This window comes from Tigriopus californicus, chromosome 10 (genome assembly GCF_007210705.1).
Source record: "Tigriopus californicus strain San Diego chromosome 10, Tcal_SD_v2.1, whole genome shotgun sequence".
Classification (NCBI taxonomy): domain Eukaryota; kingdom Metazoa; phylum Arthropoda; class Copepoda; order Harpacticoida; family Harpacticidae; genus Tigriopus; species Tigriopus californicus.
The window spans coordinates 11,994,591-12,012,474 of NC_081449.1; the positions used below are offsets into that span (position 1 = coordinate 11,994,591).

A 17,884-nucleotide genomic window follows, 5' to 3' on the forward strand; every position below is an offset into this window, starting at 1 on the left:
AACCTTTTAAACAGGATGGAGGGTAAAAACTGATTCAAGGTAAGGCCTAACTCATCGTCTTAGCCCCGTTTCCTAATGAAATCTAAGCCTACCGGAGTATACGGCGACAATTTGATAGACCTCCAGTTGAACTGAGACCTCCATGCCTTAGGTTTAGCAATTGAGCTTTATTAGAAAATCATTGTTGGTTTACTATAATCTAACTTAATAGATTTACCCCATCCAGCCCCTCAAATTTACTTTGTTTTACTATTAACGTAGAAGCGCTCTCTTTTCAAGGTTACAAACCATTAACAAGCGCAGTTTTTGTACATGGTGCTACAACTACTTTTAAGCACCATTTTTTACCAAATTAAAGTATTTTTAAGTACTTCTGCCTATTTCCATATGCCTTTTATTTACAGCCCTACTCAAGACAATAACCATGCTTGGCATTACTTCAACTTAATCCACGTTTGAAAATTGGCACAGCCACTGTTCAGTTTGATGTCATTCGGCTACAACCTCCAGAAATGATATTTAGTCCCTTTGTCCGTCGTACAGAGCTCACAAAAGCCTCTCCTACCTATTCCTCACGACATTTCTTGATTCTCAGCTTTATCTTGTTTGCTGTTGCTCGGTTTTACGATAAAATTTACAGTAGTCTTACAGGGTGTACGGATAGTAAACGAATCTGAATTGAATTTTGAGTATTTTACAAGTTTTCCTTACGGCATTTCTTAGATCATTGGCTGGTGACTGTTGACTAGATATTTATTGTTTGTAGATTTTCACCGATAATATGTGAGTTATGGTGGTGTGGTGATAAGAGCAGGAATATGAAATAGATGAAATTTTGATATGAGCGACTAGAACACAACAGGCATGTATTCTAAACTTTCGGAAAGGTGATTTGAGAATAGAATTAGACTATATTTCCATTGCTACTTTCACAGCAATTTCCAAAGCTACTGAATAAGCATTGCCTCAACATCTCATTCTCTTTCAGTGTAATAGAAAACTCGAAATCGGTGTTCAGAGTTGGCATTGTTCTGCTAAATTTCCGTGCCTTTCATAAATATTCTTTTTAGACAAGTAATTGATATTTTTTACTGAAATCTGCACTTAGACGCCTTTGTTTTGATTCAAAACTTTAACATTTGTGATTTAGGTTGTGACAATACTAGAAAAAGGAAGAAACCTAGTACAGGTCCAAACTAGTTCCAACCACCAAAGGCTGCTCAAACGGCCCATTACGCGCTTTTTGCCGTTGGCGCTAAGAAGTAAGTGAAATCACCTCAACCTTCAAAATCATCCCTTATTGGAAATCATTCACAAAAACAAAAAAAGGAAGATGAAAGACCGCATGTCTTGGTATGAATTGTGCATTTCATTATGTTAATTGTCAAGTAATTCTTTTAAACCATCTTTACTATAGTGAGTTTGCCGCTGACTATAAAAATATTGTGTTTCACGTCTTTGAATTGGTTAATGAAATATGATATCGTGTTCGTATCAATTGCATTCTATTCGAAGTAAACCATCCTCCAACAACGATCAATGAGATGTGGCTTAATGTAATGTATTATGAACTCAAAATTTCAAAAGCTTTGCGGATCGAATATGAAAATGGGCTTGGGAAGAAAACTGGTCCGCACCCTGTTGTAGCCCACCAAGTGTAGATCTGATTCTTGCTTGCCATGGCGTTAATGACACTTCAAATTGGCATCAAATTCACAGGGAACGTCAAGTTCGGGAATGAACACTGATAATCTTTCAGGGATGCCTAAATAGAATCGAATAATAATTTACAATCAGTTTGGGGTAAAAACAAGCTTATTATTCCTATGGAAGTTTTCTGTAATCTTTAAACTACCCGAATTACAAGCTTGAGATAATCCCAACTAATTTCGGATAGCTAGAAAGGGAATTAATAAACTATAGTTTTGCCTTCTTTTAAATGGCATTTTCATGTCGTAAAGCAGCATCTTTGGGATTTCAATATTGCCATCATAAACTGACCCAACCTTCACCAATCGCCACGTCTGACTCTCTTTTTCAAAGGTGTCCTTGTCTAATCTCTGTAAGCAAACAAGTCAATGCAAGAAGTAGGATCGCACGCTGTTGCATGATTTTTTTTTTTAATTATCATATTCTCACATTCAAATCGCCATGAACCCTTCGTGGAGTGGTTCCACGTCCCGTTTGCCGCTAGTCCGACGTCGAAGATCTACCTTTGGCAAGTTCAAAAATGATACCCAAATAACAAGTGATTGGAACTCTTTTGACGACGAGGATGAAATAACCACCCCAGAAGAAGATAACCGAAGACGATCCCGTCTCAATCGAAGCTTAGACAACATCCTGGAGGCACTCAACAACATAAACCTTTTTGAAACCGCTCACACTGCAACCCCTAAGAACAAAACAATGCCACAGAAGAAGAAATTACCGCCGCCAGTGGCACCTTTGGAACTAACAATGGATCCACAACCGACCGACGATCAACATGACGACAGTGACATTGGCCATGGTAAGAAAAGGTTGCTTTCTTACTCATACGAAATGTTAGATGAGCCTTTTTCTTTGGGCACTAAGATGTATTTCTAGGCTCTCAGTGACAAAGGTAGAAACTACGCATGTCATCCTAAAAAAGCTAAATTCACGGGATACTTGTGTTCACGATTGCCCCCAGTTTGATTTTGAATTTAAGTGTGGGTACTTCACTGCGTGTTTTAAAATATGTTATGAAGTGCTTTAGACTACAGATGAATATGCCAGCCAAAGAAAATTTGACCCTCGTGGACCCTTAATTTGGTTATTTGCCGCTTCGAGCAAATCTAAGAACTAAAACAAATAAAACCCAGTAATGACGATTAACTTTTGAGAATATGGAAAATTAACGCAGGGAGTTTGTGTTTTAAGACATACTCTTTTAAGCAGAGGAATTTTATCAAATAGGTCAAGCTTTATCTTAAAAAATGATACGATGGAGTTTACCCGAAAACCGTGAAATGTCACGAAGCAAATGGTGGTTGAGAATCCAGGGCCAGACCCGGGAAAGGCATTTCAGGTTGAAATACTTCTAGAAATTTGATCCAAAACCATTTTTGAGAATTGACAGTTAACGGCTAGATTCTACGAAAGGAGCAACTTTTTGGCGGATCCAATTGTAGACAAACACCATTCTCAGTACTTCCAATCAAGAGGCGAAGTTCCATTCTTTTGTTTTTAGTAATTCTGTTTAAAAAGAGCTTATTCTTTTCAGATGTTGTTTTAAGGCAAAAAAGCAATGCTTATTCTGGTTCGGAGGGTACCAACAGGGCAACGAGCTCTTCTCGTTCACTGGATCTTCCACCCAACGTGAAGTCTCCAACAAGCAAGTTCTTGGGCGTGTTAAATACGGTAAGCCAACCCTAATCATTCAGATTTTTGAACTTGAGTAAAGATTATGTGTAATTGTCCCAGGAGTGGGATACTTACCAGGATAAAAGAAACGGACGGGTCTTCTTCCACCATTCCTATAGTGGGAATAGTCAATGGAAACCCCCTCGTCAATCATCCATTCCCGTCATCCCCAGGAACAAGCAAAGTGTCTTTACTTACGATGATTCTCAAGTTTCGGAGGCGAATGAAACCACCGAGGATGAATTGAAGTCACCAATTAAAAAAAACAACTCCTATGTTAGAGACTCCATTAGGTGGGAAAGCTTCTGTCAATTAATTGTGTTCGCATGATAGTTTGCCATCTTAATGACCTTAGGAAAAGTGATCAACTTGATATTGAAGTCCCAACTGGCTACGTTCAAATCTACGAGAAGTCTAGTGGATACATTTCGTACTTCGATCCCATGTCAGAAATCACTTGGCAAACATCTTTAGATGAAAGTAATACGCTTTACTTCTTTAATGAAAGTGGAAAATCCGTTTGGAATTTGCCAACAATTCACACCTCCATGATCGACTCGGTATGTTTTTCTCGGTTCCTATGCTCAATCATTTCCAACTTGGGTAGTGGATCATTAAATGCTTATTTGTTCCTATCCTCTGAATTTGCAGAACTTTTCGACGCCGCCGAGATTGAATATCATCCGCGCGGGTTGGTTGGATTACAAAGGCTCGTACGGGCAAACTCCTTCAAGTAAAAAGCCCAAGTGGTGCAAGTATTTTGCTGCCTTAGTTGACGCTCACCTCTTGCTCTTCGAAGATAAGAGCTCTTACGAACAAATTTGGATTCCGACCATCACGGGCGAGCTTTTGAAGAGTGGTAATACTGGTAGCGGAAACTCGGCAAAAAATGATAAGCGAACGCGGGATGAAATCCCTCACGTTAGTGTGGATCTGAGTCATTGCTGCTTGTCTTGGGGCAAGATTCACAAAACGAATTTCCTGCTGAAACTTCAATCTGATATAGATAAGAATTCATCCAATACCAAGCTGCGTTTCAATAAAAGTGACGAGGCCGACTGCTGGTTCCAAGACTTGAGTCATAGCGTGAAGCAAACCGTCAGGAACACAGGGACACCGCATCTGACTCGGAAAAAATCTACAAGAGAACACCCTGCCAGGTTAGTCGTTGTTGGACTTATGTACAGCACCCGCATTGTACATTTTGAGCTCTAGTCAGAATTGATTAGAGGGCGGATTTGAAAGTGAGCAGGTAAATTAAGCAGAACAAAGGCCAATTGTCAGACTAGTCCTAATTTATGTTCATATTGAACGAGTTATTATCAGTCTTAAAAACCGTCATAGTTTTTACTCACCACTTGATGGCATCAGGAATGCAGGGTGTGTCAAGGAGACGATGTGTAATAAGTTATAATAAAGAGAGCTGAAAGAAAGAGAGTTTTACAAAAAATTGCCTAGAGTTTTCGCAATATTAATTCAATTTGGCATCCCTCACCTCTAATCACAGCCTCCAAGCAATGTTTAACTTGATGACCAAGTAATAGTGATGTAATAATTTACGGTCTTAATGCTACCTGTGGGCCTTCAGCATATCAATATTTGCACTGGAGGTCTTTCCAATCATTTGAACGGAATAGTTTGAAGGGATTCAATGAAATCATACAGGAGGACACCTCTTTGCGGGTCAGAAATGGATTGGAAATTATATAGTTTTAAAAGTCAAGTTTTGAATGGGGCGCTATCCTGTGGGTAACAGTCTTCTCCCGTGGCAAGATGGTTCACCTCAGTATTTTGTTTAGGATTGATCTTTCACATTTGGATAGCAAATAAGAAGGCCTTACCCTGACTTCAGATCCCACCTTAAGCTCTTGGGTTTTTCTATTAACATATTAAATTCTTCTTTTGTGAAGGGCTTTATCCGACTCAAATTGATTAATATTGATCAAAAACAGTTATTATTGTAGACAAGTTTTGATTTAACCAGGTAAATTCCACGAAATATCTGGGAAGTCATAACACATATTTGCTGCTATGCATAAGATCCTGTGGACAGTCTTCCTGATGGTTCTCTCACCAATTTTCATATCCTAAACTGATATAGCCTTGGAGACAGAAGAATGTTGACGCAAAATTACCACAGAGTCTTGTGTTTGATGTTTGAGACTGTTGCCATCATTGCCTACCTGCCAGTTGATACCTTGCCCGTCACTGATTGTGATCCTGGCAGTACAAACTGAGCACTAGTAAGGAGACCCCAATAATGTCAGTAATACCCTTTGGTTTTATACTCGCTCGAGTAAATGAAACATTTGTTGACATTTTGTTTCTTAAGCACTCATTTTGCTTTGGACTGCACTTAGTAATTGATGGATGGAAAGGTTCTTTTTCAAGTTTTTTATTTTGTACGGTTATGTTTTCCATGCTTTGATAAACAGGAATCTACAATTAATTAGGAGGGAAATTGAATGATGCTTCCTGAGTGAGATTATTTCTCAACGCCTTTTTATTTATTCAAATGCAGAGTTAGCTCCCAGTCATGCGTAGTAAAAAAAAATCTTCCCCTGTTTCAGCTTTTGGTCACTTTTTTCGTTCTTCAAAAAGTCACGCTCAAATCCGTCTTCTAATGATGATTCATCCACCCACTACTAACCTCGAGGTCTAAAAGTTTAACCTTGTTACTCAATATTGGGATCGGAATAAATGCTCTTCTCTTCGAACTCCAAATACTTTGCTTCATTAAAGAAACAACGAAGTCATGAGCTCTTTGGGATCAGTGACAAGTAGCTGGCAAAACGGCAGGAAGTTCTCTCAAAAGAGGCTTCAATGCCCACAAAAGGTGAAAAGCCTTGATTGTAGCTTATTCGAGGAAATCTGAGCTTTCCGTATGAAAAGCAGGCTTTCTTAAAGCTGATTCTTTTTCTTGTCATTCTCATTATTCTAGTATCTCCGTACCAGCGAGCCCATTGTTCTCTTCTCGTGGAGGAGCAACCCATCGGCAGTCAATCCAACACCTTTCCTCAAGTACCGTAAAAGAGACCAAAGGCAGTAGTTTGAGTTTAAAAGCATCTTTTAGAGGCACAAGAGAAAAGATCGGCGAGATCTGGAATCGATCCAATAAGGTCAGCCCAGCACAAACAGACTCAACCATTGTACCAGGTAAGGTTGTCAATATTTTCTCTAAACCTCGAGAAAGTTACGAAGTGATAAGCTTGACCATGAGTAAAGACTGAATTTTGAACTACTAAGTTTTGTTTCAAACCTACTTATAGCTAATGGAAAGAATAAATCCAGGACTAAGTGAATATGTGGAATTTTGTCTAAACCAATCATAATTCTGCATAATCACTTTCTGGAAAAAGGGAACGAGGAGGGACGAGTCTCCTGTGGCTAACATGCTTATGTGACGTTAAAAAATTACATAAGATATTTCATAACATGTTGAAAATATGAATCACTATTCCCTTTTTGGCGCTACTTTCGGTTTTGTTCTTAAGACATAAAGATATCTTTAAAACCTGAAATAAGATTCATTGCTATGTTTTCTGGTTATGTAGTTTCAAGCGATCACATGCTCCTGAGTCGCTCTTGATAATTGGTCACTTTCGCTTTCAGATTCGGATAGCTCGTGTCCAAAACCAGGGAACGTTGATCCACCCAAGACTTTCAAATTAAAAAGAGAAGGTTCATTTCTACAAAGCTTCCGGAAACCCAAGGCCATGGACGACGGTGTAAAACTCAGAGTCAAGAAGACACAATTGGAGCGGACTCCAAGTAAGCAGAAAAAAATCAACTACTTGACAGCGTTCATCGGCAATTCTCGAGATTCAAAGAGACAGTCCCGAGAGAGTTTGGTGGAACGTGGCATCATCAAACCTGCCTCCGTTTTTGGGAACTCTCTGTCCAAGATGAAGCCAGACCCAGCCACCGGATTACCCGAGTTCCTCGTTCGAGCCACGCAACGTATTGAGACATTTGCCGACACTGTTGGAATCTACAGAGTCAATGGTGATGCTGCTATTGTGCAAAAGATCAGGTGGGCTCAAACCTCCCTTGAATACTTGGCCGCATATGGTCTTAATACCACTTACAGGTTGATACCTTGAAAGGGAATTTGTGCCTACGGCATGATGTCTAAATACTGAAAATTGCCCACAAATGGGTGGGTTCTCAGGGGGAAGGGATCAAGATTTGAGACGCGTTTGTGGAGAGAGTCCGAAAAGATACTGAAAACTCCATAACTAACAACGGGCTATAGGGTTTTTCTTCTTCATTTCTTCTAACTAATAACGATTAACCTGGTTGAATCATTTCAACATTTGAATGATTAATTAAGATTTCTTTGAAACGTACATCTGTGTGGCAGAACAGGCTTACGCTAGAGTGAAGAAGGCAATGTAATCAAAGGCCAGCTATGAGAGCTAAATCTAGTGAACCACAGAAAAAGCACAATTCACGTGTACAAGATTCGATGCCTTTGCAAATACTGAGACTCAATAGTAATTTATAACATTGGTTGAAATTGTGTCATGATTTGAGTCTAAATCATGACACAATTAAAATGACCTTGCAGAATAAGTGGAAAATGAGGTGTTTATACGGTTGCAGAATTATTTCAATTATTGTGGTGGTTTCAATTGGCAGTGTAATATCAGTTTGAATAAGCCCTTGTTGATTTGGAAATTGAAACATTCAAAGCATGATCACATTCGTTAATTTACTTTTGCTTTCAGTGAAAAACCAAAATAGATAGTACTTGAAGATTTATTGTCCTTAGACTAGCTCCTAAAATAGGAAAAATATACATGAAGGTTTTTATACAAAGTAATTGTTTCTTTTGTTATTTCATGATTGAAAGTCGCAAAAAAAGCTTAAAAGCTACAAAATCAAGCCGAAGTGAATTAAATTAAAACTTAGCTTGATTAAAAGAAATATCTTTCCTGCCCTTTCAAAAAAGCATATACTTGTTCTGAAGATTTGTTGATCAGATTGTCACACAAATTGAGCAGAAATGCAAGGAACTCTTTTCGCACAATTAGGACGACATGTCTTTTTCTACACCTTCACCCTGACACAAGTTCGTTCGCTTAATGTTTGATCTAAACCTTAGCCTCATCCTAATCTTCCCTTCTTCTCTATTTCCATCCATCTTTTTGGCACCCATAAGGCTGGAAATTGACAACGACAATTATAGCATGCTCGACTCAACGAACGACGTGACCCTCTTGGCCAGCTCATTGAAACTTTTCTTCAGAGAACTTCCGAGCTTTATCATTACCAAGGACGTTTGCCTGGCCATAGCGCCTTACATTGACTCAAAAGACAAGGACACCGTGATTCCTATCATTCAGAAGGCCATTGAGTGTGGTGGACTTGACATGACGGCGCAAAAGGTCCTAGCACATCTGATGGCTCACTTAAACCGCTTGTCCAAGATGCCGGAGAACAAAATGGACGCCAAGAACCTGTCGGTGGTTTTCTCGCCAAACTTGGTGGAAAATGCCGTGGGACAAAGGAGACACGAATCCATCATGTCGGAAATGCATTTAAATAACATGATCGTTGAGCTGTTGATAACGCATGCGCCAGACATCTTTGCCTATATCCATAAATGAATATACTGCCGCGGAAATGCCATGAATTTGAATTTGACAACATGTCGCCCGTCCGTCCATATGTCCATTCGTCCGTCCGTCGCTTCGCTCTGTCGCTTCCAAAGGCTTATTCGTTGACATTTTCAATCTCTCTCACTCTTTCTCTCTTTTTCTCCCTCCTCCGGATTTGATTAAAGTTCTTCTTCTCGGTACCAAAATCAGGCGACCGTGGGGAAAAACCTGAAAGTCAATATGGCTTTGATCAATCAGAACTGGGTTTCCAAAAACAAATGGGATCCATCGTTTTCCCAATGTTTGAATGTACCGTACGTAGAATCCAATATCCATAGAGCAGACCTGTCGGAGTCACTCGGTTTGATTGAGTTCACTCATCGAACGACCTCGTCTGACATTAAATGATCTCGGGTAAAGAAGATATCTCCAGTTGTCACAACTCCTTTTATAGGAAGCTGTCGCTTTTAGTGCCATCATGAATGATTCGGTTCGTTTGTGGTTTCTTAACATCTCGATGGACGTCCAAGTTGACGGCTTCCAACATTGAAAAAATATGGTTGCACATGTTGATGTACTTCTCCCTGAGCAGCTTTCCAAACAACTTGTACATAAGGAAAGTGCTACTTAGCCTGAGTTGCTTGACAAAAAATCCGACGACCTCTCTCGATTTTGAGGCTGGCTTGAGAGAACAAACTTCCCACAACTCACTCTGAAAAGTGAAATGATCTCCGAAAGACGAATAAGTGTGGCTCGTCTTCTTGTATGTCCATTTAGGCGCTCCAGATCTACCAAACCATCACGTTCAGAGGCATTGTTGTCAGTTGAAGCCAAATGCAAAAGTCGGAGTTCGGCTGGAAATGAACTAGTTCTCATTTGAGGGAATTCAGTTCAGTGGAAGTATCCATAGAGAATGGTCGACCATCTTCTTTATTTTTTAGCAAAGTTTACGGGGGTTTTAACTGATGCTTGAGAATGTTTTCACAACAACTCACATCATAGTTTATGAAATGTCTGGTCTATGGACAATACAATTTGAATTTACAGCCTTAATGGCTGATTGGGTTTCGATTGCAAGAAACGATCTAGGTCACGTTTAAAACTGAACAGGAGTTCATTCAACAAATCAATCGTCAAGGGTTCAAGAGTCAAACTAGAGTTAAGAATATGATTTTCAAGTTTCAAGATGAGATTCAGATTTTACTCGATTTGCAGGCGTTGAGAAAAAAGTGACATAGTATTTTTCACATTGGAATGGAAGAGTAACCCTATTAAGTAGAAACCATCTTATAATTATATACATTGGATTTAGATTTTTCAATGCGTCAATCCAGGACTTTCCATCCTGTAGACCCGTAAATGACCCATGTAGTACAGGGCTAGAAACCAGTGAATGCAGATGAGCAGATGAACCAAAATGGGACGTCGATTGACTCATGAGCTATTTGATTAGATTGGTTTGGTGATCCAAGGAATGCGGGCAATATCGATTATCAAGGATGTGAAATACAAACTGGTGCGATATCAATCCTCCTTCTCAATGGATCTTTTGGTCTCATTGTGTTACAATGGCTTATAAGTTGGGGGAACAAAGGCCAATGGGAACCTTTCATTTCTAGGAGCTTCATTGTAATATACACGGCATTGTTGATTATCTTTTTGTCTTTCTTCTTTCAATCAGTTGTGTCCTTTTTGAGACCTTCACTTACATCGAGCTTTTTGTGGATGTACGAGAATATCTCTTAAAGCCTTTTAAATTTTTCGCTTTAAAAAACATAAGACATACTTCAAAAGGGAGCTGATCATAATGAAAATTAAGTTGAGTACGGCACAGAGGTAGAAAAGGTACGTAGTTTGCTGTTTAGCACTATGAGCACGATAGAAAGATACTCTCTAGACATGGTAAAAGGCAGTTACTTAATAACCTTATGTCTGTTTGGCCTGCTAGTCGTGAGTATTCCTAAAGGACAACGATCCTTAGACAATAAGATTATGAGCTGAGTACTTACATTTCGACAAAGACATCCTGTCACGGGCTCAACAATGGACATGTTATGTGTCACCTCCGCCGTTTGATTTACTTTTCAATTGGACATCCCTCGGCCCTCTTCCTAACCAAACGATCACTCATGAAGCTCAATGCTTGACCAAGGAGTACTCCTTTATCAAACCTAGATTCCTCCCTCAAAATGACCACTGAGCAGACACATCTTTTCGCGTCATTAACGCTACAACCGGACATCCCTATTTTATAGAAATGAGTGATGCCGGTCGAATGAGTTAGTTTAGTTTGAGATTCGAGAGGATCGGTGGTCTTGAAGGAGGGCTCAAACTCAAGGAGGGAGACAGAGAGAAGGTACACCGTGCAGTAGAGTATTCAGTCGCTGGTAGGGAGAACTTGGCGAGGATCCGTCGTCTTTCTCCGCTTGATCCTCTGGCAAGGCCTTGTTCGTTCACCGCCACTCCGAAATCGACGACCTTTTTCTCTCTCAGGTGTGAAATTTGGAGTAGACACCAGTGTGCTGTGATCATCTCGCTCGAGCACCAACCGCAAATCTCAAATCAGATCGTACGTCCGACCTTCATAATGTGTGGGAAGTGGTTAGTCGGTGCTTGCTTACACAATATGTCAACCACCCTCAGGTAAGCCAACCTACAAGATTCGAATATGAAAGAGACGGGTTTCTTAAGGGCACGGAATGAAGTGCATTATTCAAATAGGGCAAACTTCCAATTATGTTATAGACTCGTTGATGATTCACATTTGTTAGCAAATACTTGAACCTATTTATTTTCTGCGGATTTCTTTTCTCGTCTAAATGGAATTGGATACTCAATAATTTATTACAAAATACCAAGTAGAGCCACTATTCATCCTTCTTTAAGGGTAAATATGATCTGTTTCTTTTCTATTGCCCAAAAAGGTCAAAGAAAGAGGTATTTTAGGAAGAGAGACCGAATTCTGAGGGTTAGGCTTTGCTCTCTTGAAGTACAAACATTTGCATGTGAGTTTTATCTTAACATACCTATTTCAGACAACTTTCTTTCACATCTGTATTACTCAAGTAAGATCTTTTTTGTTTTTCTAACTTTCGAATTGACTCACTGAGATAGAGTTGCTTTCAGCTAAAATAGATTGAAATTGTCTTTTGATTTCGCGGAGAAGTGAAATCCAATTCCTGAAGAATTCAGGTGGATGCAAAAGAGCAAATTCATTTAGCTAGACGTACCAGAACGACATTCTAGATATTAGTTGTACTTTGAAAGAAATCTATTATGGTTAGTTTAAATATCAAGTCATTCATTTTATTCCAATGTGTCTCAGGGTGGCAGTTACTTATTCCAAGAGCAACGTTTATCATCAAAGGATCATATTTTGAACATGTTCATATTTTCTTTAATATTATCTGCTGCACAATATAGATCACCATCAAATAGATCAAAATATGACATGGGAGTGTTACAAGTATTGAAGATTAAACATTAAACATGTCTTACTACTATGGAAGGATATGATCAAATGAAATGATGCCAAATCAGCAATCAATAATTCAAATATTCTCGAATGAGCTCTGGGAAACTTCCACTTTTGCGTGAAAAGGGCTTTTACAACACAATACCATGAGATATTTTTACCTACAGCAAGGACTATTTCCCTAATGAGACAAGTTCAAATCCCTCTCGTGGCCAAATTTGATTGGAAAAATTGTCTAGTTCGGATAAAAATGTTCCACAAACATGAATAAATGGTTGGAATTGTAAAGATTAAAGGAAATTCAGTCATGAAAAAGAAGTAAAAGCATAATTCCCAAGCACCTAACCATACACAGTATCAACCGCGAGATAGATGACGGGGAAAAAGTGCCCTTAAGTATTGCCAGCCTCCATGTTTCAAAGTGGATGAATGGCTTCAACGTCGGGCGAACACTAATTTAATTGGTGTAAGTGCCTAGTATATACTTGTTTTGGTGTCACAAGAGAAATGAACAGTACAAAAAGGCCTTTAATCAATAACCATTTATTTTCAATCGTTTGTACAGTACTTTGATTTGTTATCCGTGGTTAGTCTACTGAATAATAGACTCAAAGAGGATTTTTCACCAAATATAACCAAAGTTCTAACCAAAATTAACCCTTGTTCTCGACACTTTCGACACTTAAGTATATGTTCAATAGAGACTGAAATAGATTTTGGTCTGTACTGACACTGGACTTTAATTTGAAAGGGAAATGTTAGGGTAGGGTAAATGGGTGTTATTTTGGCGCTGCATTTTCCCTCGGGGATTTTTTCCTTTTGTTGAGATAAATCGTAAAAAAGTGCTTATACTTACTTATCTTAAAGTAGTAAATAGATGAAAAATGTTTGAAAACTATGATAGAGAGACTTTTTGGCAATTTACGGGAAGTAACCAATTTAGATTTAGACATGAGGTCATTTTACGTGAACGTTTTTAAATAAAAAACCGTTAACATTTATCACGAGTTTCTGTCGCTCAAAAATAATGTGTCAGTGAAATAAAATAAAATAGGAGGAATCAACTAAGAGCATAGGAAAGTAGCGCAGAATTCAAATTGCGGTTCAAACCATTGTAAATATCGAAAAAATGGATTCTTTACCGTTTCACCATTCTCCAAATTAGAACAACAGAAGCACCAAAGTGACGAGTAATCCCTTCAAAGCATAATCTTATGGTAAATTCACTTGCATGAGATCTGAAGCAAATTTATTCACTAATAGTCATACAGTTTTGTCATTTATTTTTTTGAAATTCGCATCTTTTCAAGCAATTGAAGATTTTCCTATGGAAATGAATATTCTCCAATGGCAAATTTTGAGTCGTCAGATCTGAGCTAGTAGTTAATTTTGGGTGCAAATCCAACGTTGCATTACGACAATGCAGATTTGGTAATCGGCAGTGACTCACTCACAGACTTTTGGATACAATGAGAATCTTTAGACTTGGAATTAACTTGCGAGATTTCCCTTGAGTCTGTAAACTTTGGCTATTTTTCGTTTCGTAGAGCATGTAAAACCATTCAGAATCCTACTCCATGTTGTTTCCGAACCTATTTCTCGATTTGTTTTTGAGGATCTTGCCAAAACTGCAGATTGGTTCAGGTCTTCTCACAAAATTATGGGATCTTGATAGTGAGGTGGGGTTAACAAGGAATCAGGTTTTTTGGCTGGTCACCTTGAGAAAAAAGAATCAATTTTCTAATAAAGAAAGAATCTTCTGAGAGTGTTGCATTCCAAGAACGTGTGCAAAAGACCTGTCTTTTCTTTGAACGAGACACGTTTGGTCGCATGTGTCGGAATACTTTCAAGGCAATGACTTTTAGGATCTTACTGTACTGTCACACACTTTTGATGGACATTTCTTATCATTACCTGGGCATTGCAGCTCAGTTAACAATTACTGAAGGAACTTCACGTTTTGAGTTCGTTTGTGCCATTTAGGATATGAGACAAACCAGATTTAAACGTCTCTGAGGGACATTACTTCGCTTTGGAATAGGAGAGAACACGGACGTGAAAAAGTGAAACAGGGTGATCAATTTGTTTTGATATTGAACACATTTGACATTCGCTAATTATTATTCGAAAATTATTCGCCTCCCCAGAAATTATCATACCATTTGCATGTGATGTGGACAATGACTTTGGTCAGTAAAAATAGAACATGGACAATGGTCATGATCACGTTTGGCACAGAATGGGTTAGGTTTCCCTCCGGCGCCGGGGTTTGAACGCACGACGTCTGGGGAGAGGATTTTTGTCTTGTTAACGCGGCCTCTTAGACCGCTCGGCTTCACCAGTTAACGATAAGGTTAAGAATTAAAAACCATATACAAACAAATACAAGTTTGCGATCCATTAATAGATTTTGAAAGTTTTTATACTGAGAAATAGTCGTGCAACATACTTTGACGCTTGGAGAGCAAAAAAAAACATTTCAGCCCGAGTAACAAATCCTACTTACTAATCTTTGAAGACAGGCCGGAATATAAACATGAATTGCTTTAAATAAGATTTTATAACTTATTGCCCTTGAGCTCGTCTATTTTTACTACCAAATCATCAGCTCTTTTCACTCACCAAAACATAGGGGTAGTAAAAAACACCTTTTTAGAATCAAAATTGTTGCCCAGCTTTATATCGAACAGTTTTTGTCATAGAAAAATATTCATCCGATTGATATGTCTTATCAAGAATTCCCACAATAGTCATTGAAGCAATAGCAAAATACTTTCATTGGTACAACTCTCACGTATGCTACAAAAGCATTGATTCAAGGCTCACCTCCAGCCTTTGAATGATTCTCATTTTCTTTCAGCACGACAATAAAATCACAAAAAGCATATCTCTATGATTGGAACACTATTAAAAAACAGCAGCACAAATCGTAAAGCTGCATTGCAATATTTTGCTCCTAAAACATAAGGGGACAGTTAACTGCCAACTGCCTGTCGGCACGTGAGCTGCAGGACACATGAACATTGACATTTCGAATGCATATTGCGTCTATGTCTTGCCTCTTGCCTTGAGAAAGAATGTGGGAGTTAAAAGTGCTTCATAAGGAAATATGAAGTGATTTGAAGTGCCACAGAAAAACAAGCAGCTGACGTGATGAAATCGAGCAGGCTGAGCACCTGCTCTATGCTTGGATAAGATTTGTCAAATAGTTCAAATTGTTGGCTTGTTTGAGCAAACAGTATTTGGATATTGAACCATGATAGCAATACGGTGTCAAAGCTACACTAATAAAAGACGTTTCTTTGAATTTTGTAACACAACCTTTCGATTATTGAAAATATAGTTGTCTGATGGTGCATATTGGTCGTTATGTTTGTCTTTACTCCCCCTCTACGGTAAACGACAACAAAGCCCAAAATCAGGGCGCCAAACTTGATTTTCGCTCCTTTTCCTTCACTTCACAAGCGTAATACGAATACGTCTTAGCTTCAAACGCTAATAAGACAACAATGATTACCATGGCACTTGTTTGCCAACAACCATTCTCAAATCACACTCAGCTGAAGAATTGCAAAAAAGGGAGAAAGGTTTTCGCAAAAATTAAATCTGTTGTTTGATGTTAGTTAGTAATGTTTTCAAGTATCACACGTACCTTGCAATCGTGTCCCCTAGATCCTTGTGTCCGAATAAAGTATTCTTAACAAAAGGAACCTGGCACAGTTGATAGCTACCTCGGTAATTTATTATTCATTGTTTCCGGCCTCAACAAAGAGGACATTGCAAGATTTTTCCGCCAAGTAAACCCAGCAGTGGTAACACTGATTTAAAGCGTTGGGTTCGTGGAGATTCTTAGTGTTCCAACAGAAGTCTTAGGAATCTCAAATGAGGCTGAGCTTCCAACATCCACAACTTGATTGTCTTTCTAGGTCAATGCAAGGGCTCTGAACAGGACTGAATCCTTGGATCAGGGATGTGATTAAAACCGAGGATCTTCTTCAGTGCCTTTACCCAGTCTATTCCAATTACTCGCTCTAAGATCAACATGAGTCAAGCTAAAAAGGTGGGTGTCGCTCTGACAATTTGAATTAAGGCTTGAGTCACGGGATCCACCGTTGAGGAAACGTTCGATATATGAGATCCATAGACAGGAGCCTTGTTTCGAGGCATTAAGGTTTCATCAAAAATGGCCAAACTGGCGTTTGAAGTACTCGTATAAACAATGAATTGAGAGAAACTGATTTTGAACGCACATTTTTAGGGAGCCACTGTCGTTCCAATGGTTATATTAACCAATCCGTCCTCATTGGATGAGTCCTTCAGTTCCACGGGTGAGGAGGAAATGGAACATCGTTCGAGACCCGATGTTACGTTCCAAGAGGATCCAGATGACATGAACGATGACGTGTTCCAGGTAGAAACCCAAGCCTCCGTTCATCAACCGGCTAAAACCTCGACCAATCGTCCTAACATCATAGTCAATAACTTCACCACTGATCTGCCTCGCTTACCCCGAAAACCATCGATCCGAATCAAGCCTTTGGATGGTATTGTCGAGCGCGATTGTGAGATTGAGGAACAAATGGAAAGTGATGAAGAGAATCATGATCGGATCAAGGTGGTTCAAGATGTAGAAGGCGAGGATGGTAATAATTGCCTTCATCCTTGCGGTGAAGACGGCCTCAGTGATTGTTCCAGGCGAACAAGTGAAATTTCGCTTTACCAACAACAAAGACGGGTTCGACTATCGATCCCTTTTGAGCCAGGGCACCGATTATCCGTGCCCAGTAGTGACAATAGTGAGGTGCTTTGGTCAGATCCCCATATTAGAGATAAAGTGTTTCGAAGAAGAACAGCCGTTCACGGTCTCAGCCCTAATACCAACCTAAGCATTGGAGCAGTTATGTAAGTGTTTCAATTTTAATTTCTATTTCAGTAGTCATTTTTGGTCAAGTTCGCCAATTCCAACTTACTCTTCCCCTTTGTTGGATGAGTTGTTCAATAGAGGGCGCTTCGTAGGGTGGAAATGAGTGAAGAAAAATTGTTCCACTAGATGGCATGCATATCAAGCTTCTTCTTTGGAACGGAAAATTTCTTTTCTGGAACAAATGGAACTTAAATTTCCCGTTTCTCGCGAGAGGATTTTACTCTGTTCGTTTTCTCCAGTAAAGAGAAGTGCTGGGCTTGTGCTCAAAAAGTTCTGCTTGAAAAAGCCTAAAATACGTGTGTTAAAAAACTTCAGATTTCACGGTTATATAGCCGTTACAAGGGAATGCATTTTCCTTGTAAATGTGCTATCTAGTATTGAACTAGATACGATAATTGGGAAGAGAGTCAGAGTTTGCCGCCTTAGCGCAATCTTAGGCAAAGGGCTCGTCTGGACTGGTCACCAAAAGTTTTTTCGAATTTAAAATAGAGTTAT

At 39.1% G+C, this 17,884-nt stretch overlaps 2 protein-coding genes and 1 long non-coding RNA gene across 4 annotated transcripts in view; 2 read left to right on the plus strand and 1 right to left on the minus strand.

Annotated features, from left to right (window-relative positions):
- The first annotated feature begins 1,215 nt into the window (after positions 1-1,215).
- On the plus strand, positions 1,216-9,017 carry LOC131888624 (rho GTPase-activating protein 12-like). The gene is made up of 8 exons (XM_059237526.1): positions 1,216-2,512; positions 3,248-3,384; positions 3,448-3,680; positions 3,743-3,947; positions 4,039-4,547; positions 6,329-6,543; positions 7,000-7,420; positions 8,552-9,017. Exons 1-8 carry the CDS (start codon positions 2,152-2,154, stop codon positions 8,997-8,999), a joined length of 2,529 nt encoding a protein of 842 aa, XP_059093509.1. The 5' UTR covers positions 1,216-2,151; the 3' UTR covers positions 9,000-9,017.
- On the minus strand, positions 8,912-11,676 carry LOC131888640 (uncharacterized). 2 transcript variants are annotated; one of them, XR_009374137.1, is made up of 3 exons: positions 11,000-11,676; positions 9,304-9,844; positions 8,912-9,218 (listed from the first exon to the last, which is right to left on the minus strand). It is a non-coding gene; the product is annotated as an uncharacterized LOC131888640 (long non-coding RNA). The 2 variants fall into 2 exon arrangements; XR_009374136.1 differs by lacking the exon at positions 11,000-11,676 and having other exon boundaries at positions 9,304-10,074.
- LOC131888621 (voltage-dependent calcium channel type A subunit alpha-1-like) overlaps positions 11,550-17,884 on the plus strand; it is a 44,003-nt gene continuing 37,668 nt past the window's right edge. The window contains exons 1-3 of the mRNA XM_059237524.1: positions 11,550-11,633; positions 16,392-16,525; positions 16,724-17,367. Of these exons, the coding sequence (XP_059093507.1) occupies positions 16,508-16,525; positions 16,724-17,367 (662 nt within the window). The 5' untranslated portion in view covers positions 11,550-11,633; positions 16,392-16,507. The remainder of the gene's footprint in view (positions 11,634-16,391; positions 16,526-16,723; positions 17,368-17,884) is intronic.

Coding starts and splice junctions, on each gene's coding strand:
- LOC131888624 (XM_059237526.1), top strand. CDS start 2,152: ATGAACCCTTCGTGGAGTGGTTCCACGTCCCGTTTGCCGCTAGTCCGA. Junction 3,385..3,447: donor TCTTGGGCGTGTTAAATACG/GTAAGCCAACCC, acceptor TAATTGTCCCAG/GAGTGGGATACTTACCAGGA. Junction 4,548..6,328: donor ACAAGAGAACACCCTGCCAG/GTTAGTCGTTGT, acceptor TCATTATTCTAG/TATCTCCGTACCAGCGAGCC.